The sequence below is a fragment of the Athene cunicularia genome (assembly GCF_003259725.1).
Source record: "Athene cunicularia isolate RWA chromosome 19 unlocalized genomic scaffold, athCun1 chr19_part1, whole genome shotgun sequence".
Lineage (NCBI taxonomy): Eukaryota > Metazoa > Chordata > Aves > Strigiformes > Strigidae > Athene > Athene cunicularia.
In genome coordinates this window covers 9,167,011-9,185,060 of record NW_020799124.1, presented here as the reverse complement: position 1 = coordinate 9,185,060, position 18,050 = coordinate 9,167,011, and the positions used below count along the sequence as shown (strand labels likewise).

General features: G+C 52.0%; 1 protein-coding gene across 5 annotated transcripts in view; it reads right to left on the bottom strand.

Annotated features, from left to right (window-relative positions):
• GTF2IRD1 (GTF2I repeat domain containing 1) overlaps positions 1-13,067 on the bottom strand; it is a 44,842-nt gene extending 31,775 nt beyond the window's left edge. For 4 of the 5 annotated variants that reach the window (XM_026861442.1, XM_026861444.1, XM_026861445.1 and 1 more), the window contains exons 1-8: positions 12,939-13,067; positions 10,784-10,925; positions 7,744-7,890; positions 4,090-4,273; positions 2,695-3,005; positions 2,178-2,267; positions 1,180-1,263; positions 23-206 (exon numbers count right to left, since the gene is read on the bottom strand). In XM_026861442.1, the coding sequence (XP_026717243.1) occupies positions 23-206; positions 1,180-1,263; positions 2,178-2,267; positions 2,695-3,005; positions 4,090-4,273; positions 7,744-7,890; positions 10,784-10,925; positions 12,939-13,061 (1,265 nt within the window). In that variant the 5' untranslated portion in view covers positions 13,062-13,067. The remainder of the gene's footprint in view (positions 1-22; positions 207-1,179; positions 1,264-2,177; positions 2,268-2,694; positions 3,006-4,089; positions 4,274-7,743; positions 7,891-10,783; positions 10,926-12,938) is intronic. The other variant, XM_026861443.1, reaches the window with a different exon arrangement.
• Between the last annotated feature and the right edge of the window lie 4,983 nt (positions 13,068-18,050).

Genomic DNA, 18,050 nt, shown 5'->3' with positions numbered 1-18,050 from the left:
CCTTGCCTTCCTCCCCACCCACCTTTTGATGACAAAATGGATGTTGTGCCTCTCCTCCAGTATCCGCTTGAGTTTGGGGACGCCGTAGGTGCAAGGTCTTTTGAAGGGTATTTTGTCCGGGATGCCGATGATTTCCACTGCCTCGGGATCGCAGGCAATCTTCCGGTACGGGACGGGGACCATGTGGTCTAACCCCAAGGCTTCAGCTGAAAGGTGAATACATGGTTTTCACTTAAACACGTGCTTTTCCCTTTACAGATGATAAAATGAAGGTGTAAACTTGAACTCAAGCAGAGCGAGCGCCTCCTTCCCTCTTCTCCTTTGCTTGTTCCAGAAGGTGAGCCCTGGAAGCAGCTTGTTATGGGAGATGGGACAATGGGGAGGCAATGCAGCAGCAAACACAGCTAAGGGTGTCCTCCAAAACCCCCGAACGTGCCCAGCATTGCTCAAACCAATGACAAGCTGGCCCACATGCCATCCGCAATCTCCCTGTGACCGCGGTAGCTTGCTGAGATATAATTCACGAGTTTCATAGCACATACACAGTTTATAAGTTACAGAGCTCATCTATAGCCCATATATAATTCCCGAGTTACGCAGCATGTATTTATAGCCCATCTATAACTCATGAATTACACAGCCTGATGAGGACGGTACAAGCGACAACCTCCAGCCCATCAACCCATTCCTGAGAAATTTCCTGAGCTAACCGCTGCCCAAACACCCAGGAGCTAACCCAAAAGTGCTGCCCACAGCAAGGGAAGCGCCAAGGATGCTCATAAGCCATGCAGGTAGAAAAAAGCAGCTGTGATAAGGACAATCTCCTTTCTTCCACTGCCACATTAATTTACAACGGCTGCATGCCACTGCTCCCCCTCGCCTGCAAGCGCCAGCAGTGCCTGGGCGCTCTGACCTGGTGTGCCACGCTTCAAACCGGGGCTGTTTTACAGCTCAGTTATAAATTCCTCGACGGTGCGGGGGGCTCCAAATGGAAATATTGACATAACCTTCAGCAGACACCCAGAGACTGGGAGCTGCTGGGCTAAATGTGTTAGGAAGAGAAGGGAGCTCTAGCATATGGCTTCTGCTGCTGTGTTAGGGAACAAAAATGATTGCTATATAATGATATGCAAACCACAAGCGCTGCAGATGCATAATGGGATATTAACTCCTACTCACCATATCTGCTGTTAAACAGAATTTGCACGCACTCCCTAAGGGTGTTGATATCTTCAGTTTCTTTTATAAAACTGTCCCACTTATCTATCAAAACAAAATATAAGAAATAAGGAACTTCCATATGGCTTGTACACAGCAGATGCACTTTTCTCGCGCGAAGCACTGCGAAGCAGGAACAAGACTTTGCTGCTTTAAAAATAATGATTTTCCTCTTCCTGAGCAGATTTTGCCAGGCTGGCAGATAAGGTCTGGGCTTCCCCAGCCCCAGCCCCAGCCCCAAGCAACCTCCTCTGCAGCCATGCATGTGCAACGCAGATTCCTAAGAAATGACCCCATAAAACTTCTCAACCCTGAAATGAAAGACCCTCCGGAACAGAGCAAACTCAACCTGAAATGAACCTTTGAGAGGCACGTTCATTTCACAGAGGAGCTTTTTCATCTCTTTCTCTTTCCCAACTTTCCCACCCATATTTTTTTTCTTCTTTTTAATGCTTCCAGGCAAGGGTTTTGATGTAAACACATCAGCATTTTTAGGTTGCATTTCCCTTGGGTGGGGTGGAGGTGGGGAAATGGCAGAGACTCCTCCCCATTGCTGATCCCCCCGGGCACCGCTGCAGAATCACGCTGGGGTTAGTGGGTTTCAGTTATTTTGAAATAATGCCAAGCTTTTGGTGGGTATTTGCCGTTTGCAGCTCGGGCAAACAGCCTCACCCAAAACCGTGCCTCGGGTCCCTGTGCACGAAGTGGGGATGGGATTTCTCAGCTGGCTGGCAGTGCTTGAGGATCAAGCATTGTGGAGATGGCAGGGATGGACCCAAGCAGGGATGAGACATTGCAGTAAGGGAAAAAAATCCCCTGCTGCAGCATCTCCAGCACTGTCGGGTCCCCACAGAGCATGGAGGTGGCTGGGAGACCGCCGGGGAGAGATGGGACCAAGGGGAAACCTTTCCCTAAATCGGGGCTGCTGGCCGCCCCCAAAGCTGGAGCAGGACACAGACCTGTCTTGTCGTGGACAATGGAGAAGAGGATGCGCTTGGACGAGTGCACGTTCTGGATCAGGGGACCTCCAGAGACCGACGATTTCTGTCCTGGACAAGAGGGGAGACAAGGAGAAAGGGCTGATGAGAGCCTGACCGATGCTCCAGGCACCCGACCAAGCCCCTGGGTGCTGTCCTCCGCCGGCTCTCCTCCACGCACCCTGGCCTGTGACAACCCAGGGGGGTCCTGGCCAGACCGAGCCCCCACCGTCCCCCTGGCTACCCCTCCATCCTCGTGGTGCAGCGCCCACCGTTTGAGGGCACAAATGGAGGTGTGCCCCGTCGGCACCTTGTAGGCACCCAGGGAAGGGCTGGGGCAGCGCGACATGGCAGGGGGTCCGCTTGTCTCCATACGGGCCAAACTCTGCACTGATTTTCATCCGAGGACCACCAAAACACCCGGGCCTGTCCCCTGTCAGCACCGGGGGCGTGGGCTTCACACCAGGCCCTCGTCTGAGAGCAAACTCCAGGCTATTACCACAGCAGTCGCTGTACTCCTGTGAGGAAGGCACCTTCAGCTCTCCCGCGGGCCTGGGCAGCAGCGCCTCGCCAGCCGCGTTCGGCCCGGGCAGGCCGGAGGACACCTCTTGCTTTAGGTCGACGGCTATCTGGGTCGGCAGGGAGACGCCGTATAAGAAGTTGGTGACGGTGACAGCGGAGGGGGTGTCCTGGCCGGCGGGTTTGGCCATGGGGCCGTTGGCACCAGAGTCCCGGCCACCCTTGGAGGCGAGGGAGGTACAAGTCAATTCAACACTGGGGTTCGGCTCTCGGCTGGGCTCATCTGCTGGCCTGAGGGGAAGGAAGGAAGGGAGAGGAGAAAAAAAACAGGTTTCTTTGGGCCCCTGGCACTGCTAAGCAGGGACAAGCAAGGATGTGGAAGGGGAAGGAGAGCTGTGCCTGGGAGGGTGGGACACGCTGCACTGCTGGCTGCCGGACTCTATGTTTCAGAAATTACAGCCATCACTCAACCTCTTCAGGCCTCTTCAGGCACCTGGACTGTTTTAGTCTTCATTAAGTGGAGCAGGTTGGTCTTACAGTAGTTCAAAGTGTTTTTATTAGCTAGGAAAAAGCTGCCTAGCTCCACAGACCAGTGCGGTTACGGAGTAAAACAATTTGTGTGACCATAACCACTTGACTCTGTTGCCTGACCCAGCTCCCAGGACCCACAGCACATTCAAGGGGGACCTCAGTCAGCCCAGGGATGAGCTTCAGACTGAAGCCCACGTGCTTCACAAGACAGGCGGCCGCGAGCTCACAGACGGCTCAAATTCTGCATGTCCTACTTTAGCTGTCTCAGCCTGATTTTCCAGAAGTGCCGAGCCTTCAGAAGAGGTATTTGGTAGCGCTCAGCATTTCTCTCAACAGATCCGAGGTGCTGCCAGTCAGGCAAACGCAGAGGAAATGCACCCAAAAAAACACTGAGCCCCTTGCAAAAACGTGGCCAAAATGGGGAGTTCACCCCACCGCAGTCCCCCACCTTCCTCCTTGTCTGGTGTTAAAACGCCGTTTCACCCTGGGAAAAAGCTTGCAGCATTTACACTGGAAACCCCTCTGGAGACAGAAAAGCACTTAGCTTACCGCAGCGGAAATTTTGGTGGAGACACGTAAAGCGATGCGGTTAATGCACACGTTTACACACGCTTATTATAGGAACAAGTCTGAAATGGTCTTCAGCCACCTGACACTGATGAACCCCATGCAAGGCTGGGTTTGGCAAGGCTGGACCCAGGCTTCTGTGTCTGGGGAGAAGCCAGGACATGAGAGGGATCCTTCTGACTGCTCCATGCAAAACCTCTGCCATCCACCAGCATTACAGGAGCCACCATCCCACGGGCTCACTGCCCTCCTGCCCCTTGGTGATCCTCAAAATTACCTTTTTAGCCTGAAGCGGATGCTGTGGCTGTGCTCTAAGATGGCCATCAGGGACTTCACATCATACTCCACGGGTTTCTTAAAGCTGATCCCCTCCGGCAAGCCAGCCACTGCCAGCGAGCCTGGCTCTTTCAGGAACCTCTCGTACGGCAAAGGGACCACACTGCTCTTCCCCACGGCTTCACCTGGGGAGGGGGCAGAGTTACACGCTGACGGACACCCCACGCCCCCGATCACGGCCGAGCCGGGCTGGAGGAGTAAATGCAAGAGCAAGAAATCCCAATGGAAACATTATGAGAAGAAAACCACTTCCTACCTCTGCACTTAGCACACAAGGGCCTGCAAGCTCTTTCTAAGTGCTAATTAATAAAAAGCTCACAAAAGCCAATAAGCAGATGTCTCATCTTTCAGGTTGCACAGTAAAATCCTCAGTTGGGGGTCACTTGGCAAAAGCGCACCCTCCAGGAGCTCCCAGACCTGTGCCAGCGAGAGATGTGGCTGCTGGCAAGCCAGGAGGGAGCTGAGAGCTGACAAAGGAGGCTGAAGGGCTCGCGCTGATTTTTATCTCATGTTTACTGAGATATTCTGGGAACCTTATTTTCAGTCGATTTTCTTATTTTACCTCCTGGAAGAATGGAGAGTACTTTGATTGCTGTTGCTGTCAGGCAGCCTCAATGCACTTTGAAAGACAAGAAAAAACCCTCAACAGTCTCCCTTCATCCCACCATTCACAGGCAGCACAAGCATTGATTCATTTGACTGCACAATCGCTGCCAGCAGCCCAGAAATCTCACCCACTCCCCTTCACGATGGGCACAGAGTTCGCCTGTGGCCCCAGCACGCGCGGCTGGCTCCACTGTACCTCTGACACCAAAATCTCCCCAAGGAGCTGGGAGCAAACTGCTTTCCCTTCCCCAGCAACAGCAGATGACCAGCAAGCATCACAGCTACACAGACGTTTTCTAAACTGGCTAAAGAGCCCACAGGCCCAAATAGGGGATGCTTACGGTGCTCTCCAGGCAAGGCACCGTTGGAAAACCAGCCCCTCCTGAAGGGGCTCAAGGAATGGCCAAAACCTTTGAGCTGCTCTCTGCGGAAAAATTACTTTGGAAACCGACCCAAGTCACTGTGACCAATAAACCTGGTGCCGAAAGCACGAAGCAGAAGAAACAGCCGTGCAGGAATGCAACCTGTCTGGCAAAGCAGGGGCCAGATGCAGAACATCTGGCTGCGTGGCAAGGTGTCTGCACCTTTGTATCCAGGCTGAGGGGGAGGCAGAGGAGATTATGGGACCTTTAAATAGCTGTGGGATTTTATATTGTTGATTTTCTTTAAAATATTTTCTTTTTTCTCTCCTTTAAAAAAAAACTCCACACCAAAAGATCTTACAGAAACTCTGGAAATCTTGTGGCGCTGTCAGCAAGTCCTTATTAAAAGTGATTTCTTCAACATGTTCTTTGAAGGAACGCACGATAACTAACAACGTGCGACTTGCATGAGCCATCAAGGTTCCTTATAGGTGGGATGGATAATGTTTTAATTAAGCCAGTAGCAGAAGTTTCAAAAATGAACCGTTGAACCATAACACCAGGAGTACACTTTCAGCCAGCTGGTGGTTTCCCTGCTCCGATGTGCTGGCTCTAGCGGCTTTCCACCTCCCTCCATCATCTCTCTTTGTGATGGGGAGAAGCTTCTGATGCCCACGGCATATCCTTATCAACCCAACGCTCAATAACTCCCAGAACATATTTTTATGGGAAATGCGTTACTGTCAAAGTGACCTTCACCAAGCCTTGTGCTGCCATGATAGGCTCACAGTTTAGCTAAAGAGAGACAATAATCATCATTAATGCCTGTTTAATAGAAGCCGGCGGTAATCAGTCATCCTGTTGGTGCAGAGATTACCCGGCTCTGGAGGGAATATGTGATCTTTTTGACTGAGCATTTTCTCAGATTTTTTGTTTCCCTTCCCTGTTGATGGTAGGTGACTGAAAGGATAAAAAAAAAAAACCCAAATGTAAGAAAGATAACTGTTAATTTCTGACAGTCCTCTCAGTGATGAAAACAGAATCACCCTGGGGCACCTACTATCTCCTGCTGTACTTCTCCCCACTCAATCGGGAGAGGCTCTTCCCAGTGGGCATGCCAGGAGGGGAGCACCCACCTGGCGGGTTTCACCATACTGTAGCTCAGGGATGGAAACAGCCAAAACTACTGAATCAGCAGTGAAGGCAGAATTACCCTCGAGGCCAGAATTATACCGAAATACACCCAGTGCCAGGGTCAAAGCCACCAGCCCAGGGATGCCCAACCTCCTCCTGCCATGTCTGTCCCCACCCATGTCTGTGCACCTCGACAAGGTAAAGAGCATCGCAAACTCATCCCGATGGATGGGCTGCTTGGTTTGTACACCCCACGCAGATGCATCCTGATCAAGCTGTTTTAATGGAATTATATATTTGTGGTGTGTCACATATGAATAATTCCCATATTCCCAAGAGGCCTGCAAAGCCTGGCGCGCTCCCAGCAGCAGGACAATGAGACCTGCAGCTCAGAGCAGGGATCCGAGTGCTGCAATGCTCTCCCCACCTTGTTCCCTTGGCTCTTCTGAATTGCTCCTTCCTTCCCACTTGTGCCCAGCCTTTTGAAGGCAGCGAGAGGATTTGATTACCCCTGTTAATGGGAATATCGCCTCCAAGTCCTTTAAGTGGTTTCAGAAAACCTCAGCGACTGTCCATCCCTGGGGGAAAGGATGCCATCTCCCCTTTCTGTCTGTGAAGCCTGTGGCAGGTGCTGGTGAGGCTGGTGCTGAACGCAAATCCTGCATGCAAGCACCAGGCAGTTGGTGGGAGCACCATTATCCCCCTCCCATCGTGTGGGAGTGTCCATTCCCAAACCCAGCACAAAAACAGCGCCAATGCCTGTGCTCTGGGCTCAGGGAGACCCCCACGGCCCCCGGCAGCTTCCCAAATGGTGACAGGGAGCTGCATCCACGGGGGCTCCAGCAGGGACCTCCCAAGCAAGAAGCAGGCACTGCTGCCGCCGCTTGAGCCTCCACAGATTGGGCCCGGAGGGAGCTCTGCAACCCACTGGGTTACATATCAACAACCATATGGTCATCTACATTTTAATTGCAGAAGCTTTATTGCTGGGGATGATGCATGTGCTGGAACAGCACCAGCTCGTCTCTCGGAGCCGGGGCTGCAGGGCCGCCTGCTAGAAAAATCATCTTTTTTCCTTTTAAATAGACTTGCCAGGGAAAGGGGTGAGAGAGACTCTGCAGAGCCCCGACACAGCACTTGTGAAGGAGGTGCTGTAGACATGGCATCAAGGATAAAAGCACACTTGAAAATCACACTCAGGGCATGGCAGAGGCTTCCCCTGGCTGGGAGCACAGAAAAAGCTCCCCTCAACACGAGGAATTTTTTTGCCCAGTTTTGGGCACTGGAAAGTGAAGAAGCAGTGGCCAGATCCCATCTCAACACAACGCTAACCCTACGCAGGAGCACGTCCCGCCACACCGCCCCTGCCAGGCGCCTGCTCCCTCGCCGGGAGCCAGGCTGGGGCCGAAAGCTGCATCCGGCGGCGGCGCCGGGCGGCTCAGCGAGCCCCGGGGGCAATCCAAATCCCCAAATGGAAGCGTGAAGGTTCTTACTATAAAGCACATCAAACACTTCCTCTACCATCTTCCTGAGGAGGTACACGTCTGATCCCTGGTCCGGGGAGACCCTGAGCATGCTTCGCCCGCAATCCTTTGCCTTCTTCTGCACCTCTGTGTCCTGCTCTTTTCTCTGCTGGACTCCTGCAGGGAAGAGAGGAGAAAAACGGGAGATGCTGTGGTGAAAGAGAGTTCATGGGCGATGCCACACACACTTTCAAGTGGCTGCAAAGCGACTGACCCTGTCAGCCAGCCGACACCAACTTCAGCCGGTGCTGAATGCATCCCTGCCCACCAAACTCCAGGCAAGATGGGGGTCCAATGGGCGCCAGGCCCCTTGCTGCCCCCGCAGCATCAGCAAAGTCCTCCAGCTGGGTAGGCAGGTGCCTCGGGTCTCCCCTCCATCCCAGACCCCAGCTCGGATGGGGCCACAGCTCCCGGCAGCCCCCAGCGTGCAGGGGAAGGTGCTGGTACAGACAGCGGTGCTAGCAGCACAGGCAGGAGCTGGGTCAGTCACCCTGTGCATGCCCCCCCTTCCCTGGTTTTAACCACTCAACTGCACTGAAACTGTTGTGATTAATTGGGCAGCGCATTTCTTTTCTCTGGTTTCAATCTGCTTAGCCTTCAATCTCTCAGGAAAAGAAAATCCGCCTTTCTTGGAGGCTTTTTTACCCTTCAGCGTCACGTAGCTCAGTAATACCAGCTATTTCCTGCTAATTTCCCCCATTAAACCTCAAATAAAGCATATCTTTGGCAATGACTTCCTTGCATCTCTGAACGCACAAAAAATTAAACACTACAAGTGCATTATTGCTCTTCTATCCAAAGCAATTCGCAAGGGATTTTCGGTGGCAAAGGACTAATTCCTTCATCATCCTTGAGAGGATCCTGCCGGTGATCGGACCTGGATGCTGCCTGGTCGCTCGAGGAGAAGCTTGTGGATTCCTCCCGTGAAAACAGCCCGTGGCTGGGACATCACTGGGATGGGGGTGAGAGCCACCTGGGGTACCCACAGAACTAGACATAAGAAAGGGAGGGGACAGCCAGCCACCACCACGCAACCCCTGGCAAGCTCCATGTGCTTCCCACAGCATGGGAAAAACTTTTTTGGGGTGTCTTACCAAGGTGGTGAAATGCATCTACATTCACGCCCTCCTACGACTGACTCTCCCTCGTGGCTGGGCGCTAACTTTCCTCAGTTGACATTAATCCTGATCACTGTCAAGTCCCCCCATGCACCAGGAAAGGCTGAGCCAGAGGTTCCGATAAAGGAGGACGTTTAAGCAAGGTCTGCGCACCCAGAGAGATAAGAGGCTTCTTACATCTCCCAGCGATGTCTGCTTTAGATTATTTCAGATCCTTTCTAAGGGGGGCAGCTAGACCATAAATCAGAGGCACTTTCAGGGATGCTTTCCACTGCGTGCCAGTTGTAAGAGCTTTATGGAGCAGAGTTGAGCCTGGGCCATTTATAATTCAAGACAGAGTTATCACATTTCACCCTGTCTCCAGCATCAGCTGCTTCGCCCAAACCCCATCGTCAAGATTTTGTGCTTTCAACCAGACATGACTTTCATTTTGACAAAGGTGTAAATGAAACCAAAGGAAAAGAGAATCAGGATCTAATGTCGAGCTCCTTGCACCAGCACAGCAGTAGGTCACCGGCCAGGACGTACATATATATATATTTCTAAAAGGGAGATTTGCAGATGGTCATCAATACTGTGAGCTCTAGGGAGACACAGTTGGCACTTAATATGTAAGAGGGAGCTCCCTCCTGTTGGCCAGCTGGCTGCCGTTCACTGCTCAGGTACTTCCCTGCCTCTCATGGGTGGTGGGAAGGGGAGGCAGAGTCACCTGTGAACACAAGAAACGTCCCCAAAGTGCCTCCCGTCCTGCAAAATGCAATGAACCAAAGCGGAGGATAACTAAGAGCAGCTCTCCCGGTGCGAGTGGCGTGGTGGAGGCAGCAGGCAGCTGCCCGCAGCAGGCAGGACGGAGGGGCAGAGCGGAGCCTTGGCAGGGAGCCGCTCCTGCAAAGCTGTGCTGGCTCACCCTGCACACGTGCAGCAAATAACCCGAGCAGACAGCGACCCTGGCAGCTTTACAGCGCTCATGTTTTCACTAGAGCAAGCCCTTCCTGAGCAATCTCTCCAACGGATTAAGCACCAATATGGTTTCCATCAACACCACGCGCGAGCACACACAGCCGGGTCGTTTCTCTCCAATGACATCCCACCATGGGCAGTGTGTGTGAGTAGATCCACGTCTCACCAGCACCACTGAAGCCAGATCCCATCCCAACTCCTGCACGGAGTGGGAAAAGTGGTGGGTGGTGCTCCAGGGATGATGCCATCTGAGAAATGCAGGTCCCCATTCGCAGAATGGCTCCCACCTTCCCCTCAGCTCCCAGGCTGTTTGCGGGGAGAGGCACGGAGCTGGGACAGAGGGCTGGTGCCAGCCTCACCATACACAGGGCTGCAGCCAGTCACACACGTCCCTGCGATACCTGGTGACCTTGATCTGAGTCTGGGGGGACCACAGCGCCTGCTCAAGGCATCCTTTCACCACGGTTAGCCTCACAAAAACCCAAGCAGCTCCACCACCAACACTCACAGCTCCCAAAGCCACCCCTGTCTTTCCAAAACTTGGAAAAAAAGCCTTAGCCCAAGAATGCCTCTCTGCTCCTGGGGGTCACGAAGACAAACTATTTCTGCTAAGTCCTCAAGCACCACTCAGCACACCGTCAGTGTTGCCGCAGGCCAACAGCACTGGGGGAGCAGAGCAGCCATCCAGCCCCATGCCACCCCAGCGATGCTTTTGGAGGGGAGAGCCGGGGCTCATGGTGCCCTCCACGGGAGAGGAGAGGCTCTGGCTCCACCCAGCTGCAGCTACTACCCACTTTTTCCATCACTTTAAACCCTGCTCAGCCCCATGGACAGACCACGCCGCTGCGCCCACCAAATCCCAGCCCCTCCGGGTCCCAGCCGGCACAGCCAAGCGCGGCGCAGGGGAAGACCATGCTGGCAGGGATACTCACTGCAAAACTTCTGGAAGTCAGCTTGCAGCTCCTTGCGGGCGCTGAGGAAGACCCGTCCCTTCTCGGTGCCCACCACGAAGGCGCTCTCCTCGTGCACGGCGATGCAGGCCACCTCCGCGTTCAGCTTGGAGAGCGCTGAGCACTGCGGGGAGGCACCGGGTCAGAGCAGCTGCAGGACCATCCCTACTTGGCACCCCCTGCCATGTTCCAGTGGGACTTTTTTCTTCCCATCAAAAGATTCCCCCATCAAAAGCAATATTCTGGCTTGGGTCAGAATTTCATGGCATTTATGACATCCCCTAAACACTTTGATGACTTTATAGCTCCAGAAAGGTATCCAGCTGAGCTATACTTTGGTGGAAAATAAGAACTATTTACCCATCATTTCACTTCACTTTTTCCTATCTTAAATGTTTTACAGTATTTCTTTAAAAGAAAACATGCCTGTAAAAAAAGCAAAACCAACAACAATTTGTACTTTTCCACCAGCTCTAATGAAATAAGGAGCACGGGAATCTTATTTTAGCTGCAGAACACTAATATGGTCAAAATCTGGATTAGCTGAATGATTCTTCTTGTACAGTTATGCAAAACATTAAAGAGATGGAAAAGACTTCCTCCATTAATCCATTTTATGTAATGTGCACTTCCTGCTCTACATAATACACATGTATATGTGTTTTTATTATTTTTTTTAATATTATAATAGCTATGCAATGCTAGCAGCCTTAGTCATATTCCCATAGCTACAGCACCAACACTATAAAGACGCTGTCCCCAGGTCACAATTTAAATGGGTAAAACATGGGAAAATCAACAGTCCTGGTTAGACACGTTGCCTGCCCCTGGCACTGCGGAGGGGCCGGAGGAAGCTGGCAGCTGGGGAGGGAGGAGAAAAGCAGCTGCCCATAGACCAACTCCCCCCAGGTTACTTTCAGCTCCCCACTTGCATCTCCAGTGGGTTTGATCTGCGTGGGCTTAACCAGTCTGTATACTAGGTCATTTTACCTCCTGCTCACCTTCCTCAAGGAGGTATTGAATCACAGCCCCAAAAATAGGTATTTTTAAGAACCTCCTTTCAAAATCCCAGCAGCCTATGAAGTAGTTTGCTCAAAAAGCCCAAAACAAAAAATAAATATAAAATCTAGAGGATGCGAGGTTTGGAGGCAGACAAAATCCAGACCCTAAGCCCACTCAGCAATGTGCATGTGACCCTGTGGTTTATTTATCTTGCACGCAGGCAGCCAGGCTTCAGTGGGTGCAGAGCCCAGCCCTGGTGAAGTGCTGGGATAAAGGCTGAATTTCAGGAGCCGCCTGTCCTCCTGGCCCTGGTGTCAGCAAGTAACGAGGACTGTGGAATAATGTTCATTCGTTAAGAAGCCGAACTACGATAACATGATTTGCTGTACAGGATGGCATGTATATAAATCATCAAAGCTGCCTGGAGTGCGTCAGCTCCAGAGAACCTGCTCCTTAGTGGGGTGGTGATGGTTAAAAAGAAGAAAATTAGTATTTCTGAAAGAAAAACCCTACCTGCATAGAGAAGACGACACATCTAAGATAAATACAATAAATGCAACTTGGCTTTAAAAAGGGAGGGCTATTTAGCATGTCGCATTGCATTAAATATTTGTTACTACACACCCGCTTTCTCTTCTTGATCACATTAACAGTTAAAAATAAGATTAGCTCTGGTCCACGAGACTTAATCCAGACAGTTATCTTGTTTATGTAAGCATGGCTGACTTAGGCAAGGTTTCCACTGGGAATTCTACGTCAAAAGATATGAAAGTTATTTTCTTTGTTCTCGGAGATAAAAGCCATTGTTCTCCTGTTGTGTAAAAGCTCACGGTAACATTGGTAAAACATCAAGAAAAAAAAAAACAACCACCCTACATTCAGTTGATACCAACATAAATATTAATGGGAAAACAATACATATCTGAGATTAACTTGGGCTGACTTTATGATCCTTACGGCTGTCAGGGTGGTAGAGGATTTTTATTTCCCAGCTCTGGCAGCTCCCTGAGCTTTCCGGCAGCAGAGCGGAGCAGGACAAGCTTGACAGCCCTCCTGCTTCAGCCCTGCTCCCAGTCAGCCCCGTTAAAGGGAGGCGAGAGGAGGGAGGGGGACGGGGACGCCACCAGCCTCTTACCATGGAGTCTAAGGCAGACACTAAGCTGGTGATGATTTCGTCTTTCTGGGGAAAAACCATATTCCACTGGTCAGCTCTGGAGGTGCTGAGAGTCACGTCTAAAGGCTTCCCTGCCAGGGCCATATTCACCTGGAAATAGAAAAAAAAATGGTATATGCATTGCTGTTACCCACGGAGAACCAGCGCTGAGCATCGCCAGCACAGCCCAACACCAGCATGGACACACAGGGGAAACTGAGGCACGGAGAGAGGCCAGGGCCAGCCTGAGCCCCATGTCCCCCACATCTCCTTTGCTAAAGGCCGATAATTTTGGATGCTGCTGAGCCATAACCAAACCCCGGGGCCAATGCCACATGTTCCAGGTCACCTCTGCCTTCAGGACTCACCCCCGGGGAGATGCCAGCACCGCGTGGGGCTCTGCGGGCAGCAGAGAGCAGGGGCTGATGTGTGCGTCCCCCGTGAGGTCACCGTGCTGGCCATCCCTGTGCCTCCCTCCCCACACCCTGGGCAAGAGGAGAGCCTGGCACCCAAAGATGGCCCTGAAGCGGGCCAAAGCCACAGGGTGCTCTGCCCTCACCCCAAGGGAGAGAGGCAGCTCACAGTGAGGGGCTCTGTGACCAAAACATCCCACCCCACAGCTCCCGGGGCTGAGCCTCTTCTCAGAAGCAGGGTCCCTGCACACTGCCCAGTCCTGCTCCCACTGCCACGGTTCCCATCCCTCATTGCAAAATGGGGAAAAAAGGGGGAGAAAAGCTGGGGCTCAGCCACATGTGTTGCAACTGTGCCAGGTCTCTGCACTCCGGTGCACAGATCTCACCATGACCCATGGTGATGCTGATGCTGCAGGGGAAACTGAGGCAGGGGCTCACCCTGCATAAATCACCCCACTCCCACGCTGGGGCACCCACACCCGGTACAGCATCACCCCCCAGCAGCCAACACGGCCCCTCCCAGCTATTGCCCCTCCATCCGCAGGGCATCGTCGTGCTGCCTGGCTTTAATCTTGCGGATAAAGGGTGGCAAATTAGCCAGCAACGCTCAGGAGCCACTCGAACCAGATCATAAATCATGTGCTCGAAGCCACAAGCGGATAAAAGAGGCTGGAGAATTTCTAACAAGGCAAGATGGGCAGGAGCCGGGGAATATGAATGACGCTGCCTGTGCGTAACTCAATTTGTGGCGCAGCTGATAACTGCGGCTGCTCGGCCCTGCTGAAAACAAGGGGTAAAAGTCAACAGCAAAAACCCAAATTCACCTTCCTGCCCCAGTTCACACCCATGTCCAAGAAGAGGGATTTTCACACAAAGCAGGGCTGTGCTGACCCATGAAACTGGGGAAATGGTGGATTTTGGCCCAAAATAACAAGTGCCCCCATGCTGGCATCTCTGCAGGTGCCTGAGCACGCACAGGGCAGGGGGCTGGCGAACATGCCCTCGGCCCTGCAAAGCCTCGCTGTTATTGGGCATGCAACAAGCTAACCAGGGTGGAGACAATTCCCGGGAAATAACGACTGAATTTCAGAAATTGTTCTTGATGAGCTTTCCAGGCTGGCTTCCCCTGCATCGCAGGCTGGTGAGAGCAGGCAAGCAGTGCTGGGTTCTCACCAGCGCTTCTCCTGCACCACGCTGACAGCCAGCCCGCGAAATCCTCTTACACCCAGCTGACACTTCTTCATGAAGATGATGGACAACTTTTCTCCCCCAGGTTGATCTTGGGGGAAAAACACCCCCCTAAACTACACACCAGCTTGGAAAATAAAGCAGGAAACTGAACACACAGTCCTGCAGCCTGGGTGCTACTGCCCTTCAGCACAGCCCCCCGGACGTCCCCACACTGGGGACAGGGCTCTGCCAGGCACCTCCAGCTTGATCATCACAAAGAGTTGCAGCAAGAAAATGGTCTGTCCTACTCCAGCCCTGCAGTTTGTGCATGCATGGATGGACAGACGGACAAGGGACCATTTCACGAGCAAGCTCCCGAGCAGCACCCTGTGCACAGCCCTGCAGGTGCAGGGAGCTCAAGATTTCTTCTTTTAATTGATGCCATGTTAATAAGAGGTGCCTTGTTGTAGCTGGCAGGGAGTAGCAAGGTGATGGCAGTGCCGATGCCAGCCCTGAGCCGCTCTCTGGCCCACAGGACACCGGGTAGCTGCAACGCTGGGCTGGGAACCAGCCATCAGGGGCTGCCATCAGGAAAGGACCCGGTCCAGGGAGCATCACTTCCTTCGTAACACCCCTACAAGCACTTGCTTGGAAAACAGCCTTATTTTGATGCCCATACATATTTCTGGGCACCCTAATTATTATTAAATATGACTGCTAGGACATGGATGTTCTTGTTGCCTTCTGGCAGGATTTTGGAGAACCAGTTCCTGCCTTGGTGGGGCTGGTCGTGGCCCCTTGGAGAGTTCCAGCTGCACCAACCTGCTCGGCCATGGCCTCCCACGGGAAGCAGCACTTACAGAGAAGAGATGCTCCTCCCTTGGCTACAAAAAGCAAAGCCATGAGCTGGATCCAGCCCCAGAGGGGGAAGCGAAGGGAAAACCGGGGATAACATCAGTGGGAAGTGGGGCAGGGTCCCTGCACACTCCCTGCTCTGCAGGAGACCGGGACACAAATAATCCCTTTCACCTGGCTGATTGTTTAATAAGGAAAAGGGAGAATCACTCAAGAAGAAAAACGATCATCATAAAAATATGACCCAAGTAATACAACAGGACTTTAAGGGATGGGGGGGGACAATATTCCTGTAAAGCTTTTAATCATTTATGGTCATGAAGAGCAGTGACAGCAGATTTAGAGAAGAGGGGAATAAAAGGGAGGGAAAAAACTTCGCAGCAAGCACTAGGTTTATTCAAAGGAAATTAAGACATAGGGTTTGAAGTTGTTTGTCTAATCAAAGGGAAAGTAATCTTTAGGAAAACTGGGATAAACCATTCTTATAGCAGTTCGGGCCAGTGGCAGGGAGTGAGGTGAGTAGGATAGGTGCAGCACATCTTGCTCCCCTTCCTGGGGCTCCACACACATGCCCTGCTGAAATCCCACCCTGGGGCACCCACCAAGGTGTTGATTTCCCCCTCCCACAGCGAGGGCTCAGCTCCAGCCCAGCCCCATCCCACCTCTGAATGCCAAGTCCCATCCCCAGGGGTGCAGGGTGACTCAGGGACCGTCATGCTGCTGTCACAGGGCCAAACCAAACATTTGCAGATTTTTTTTTTTTATTTTAATTAATTAATTAATTAATTCTCCCCCTCTGAATGAGCCTTGCAGGGGCAGGACGAGCAGCATGGGGACGGGGGTGCCATGCCACAGCCGGCAGAGCGTGCTGTCGTTTGCTTGGCTCTTACAACGTCTCCTTCCTCGCCTCCCTTCATAATCCTGAGAAAGATTATAAATTTGGCCCCAGGGGAGTTTCACTCATGATTCACCTGGGCTGCAGCAGAGGAAAAACCAGGCGTGTGGGGAGGCTCCTGAACCCCTGCAGAAATCGGAGCGGTGGCCCCCAACCCTGTGCCTGCAGCAGGCGCATCCCCTCTCCACCCCCCCGGCCACTGACATGGGGCAGCATCTCTCCCCAGATAAACATCCTCCAGTCTCGCGTGCTGTGTCACCATTTCCAAAGCGTTCGGAGCAAACAAAACAGTAAAAAAAAAACCAACAAAAAAACCCAAGCCAACAACAACCCCCCAAAGGAAATTTCCAAGCAGAAAACGGTGTTGTTACATCCCTTAAACTATAAACAGGTTCAGTTAGGAGAAAGCAAAGGGAGTTTACGCAAGCCAGCAGCTTACACGGCACAGCCCTGGCATCGCCTGCTGGGCTTGGGGCTCGGTTCATGGCAAGGACAAGTGCTGAAAGCTCCTGGTGTTGACTTTTGTCCCCCATTCTTCTTGCTCATCTTTTCAAGCCTTAGAGCAATTTCCAGCCCTGTGCCACAACCAGAAGCAACAGTATCTTATTTTTAAGCTGGTGTTTCTGCACTGCCGTGGCAGACATGAGGCAGGAGCTCCACTGCTGTCCTCCCCACTGCCTTCACCTTGCCGAGCACAAAAGCCTCATTTAGCACAAACCCCAAAATCCAGTTTCCTAACAGGAGTCATGTGCTCGCCTAGGACTCACAAAACTGGGCTGAACTTGTTGCTGACTCTCCCTGTGTCCACCACTCCTTCAGGCTACCCTTGCCATCATCAAAAAAAAGGCAATAAATCCTTTTTTTGGAATTACCCAAGGCCAAACCCAGTGCAGAGCAGGAGATGCTGTGAGATGGCAATGGCCAAATGCCCAGGAGGGACCAAGGACATCCTGCATCTGTTTCTCTTCTTATATTGCTTTCTACCAATACTGGTTTTAAACTGAGTGATTTATTTATTTTTTTTCCTGCATCTCTACTGTATCTTAAAATGTAACCCTGGCGATTTTCATCACATGAAGCATCTCTTTTAACAAGGACACCAGACCACTCAGAACCATTGCAGGGCAAAGCATCCGATGGCCAGTGCCCCGACCCAAACCCTTGAGTGCTGGGTGGGTGCAACAGCCACATCTTCCAGCTCAGCTCCTAAACCACCAACTGCATCCAAGAGCAACAAGTCCGGGGACACCGGCTCAGCCGCAGCACTAAGGAACCACCACAAGCATGGAATGTGTCAGGGTCTGATGGCAGCAAGGGAGAAGTGAAAAGCAGGGGAGCAGCACGGACAACCCCAAAAAGACGCTACCAGTGCTCCCCCCTTACCCTACAGACACCACAGCATCACCGCAGAAATCCCCCTGCACGCCCAGCCAGGATGTTTATAAAGCCTCCAACCGCATGGGCTAGCTCCCAGTTCAGGGAACCAAACAGGAATTTAAATTAATGAGAGCTTTGACTATTCAGCACGTTGTGGGGAGAAAAAAAAAAGAAGAAGAAAAAAAAGAATAAAAAGAATAATAAGAAAAAAGACCATTGCAATAGTCCTGCCTGCAGCTCCATAAAAGAATTGCTGGAAATTATCTGCTTATTCATTTTTCTAGGAAAATTCTGCCTGTTGCTTCAGCAGTGCTGATGAGACCCCTGGAAGCCCAAGAGAGACCAGGCCCAGTTCCAGCAAAATTAAAAAAAAAAAAAAAAAAA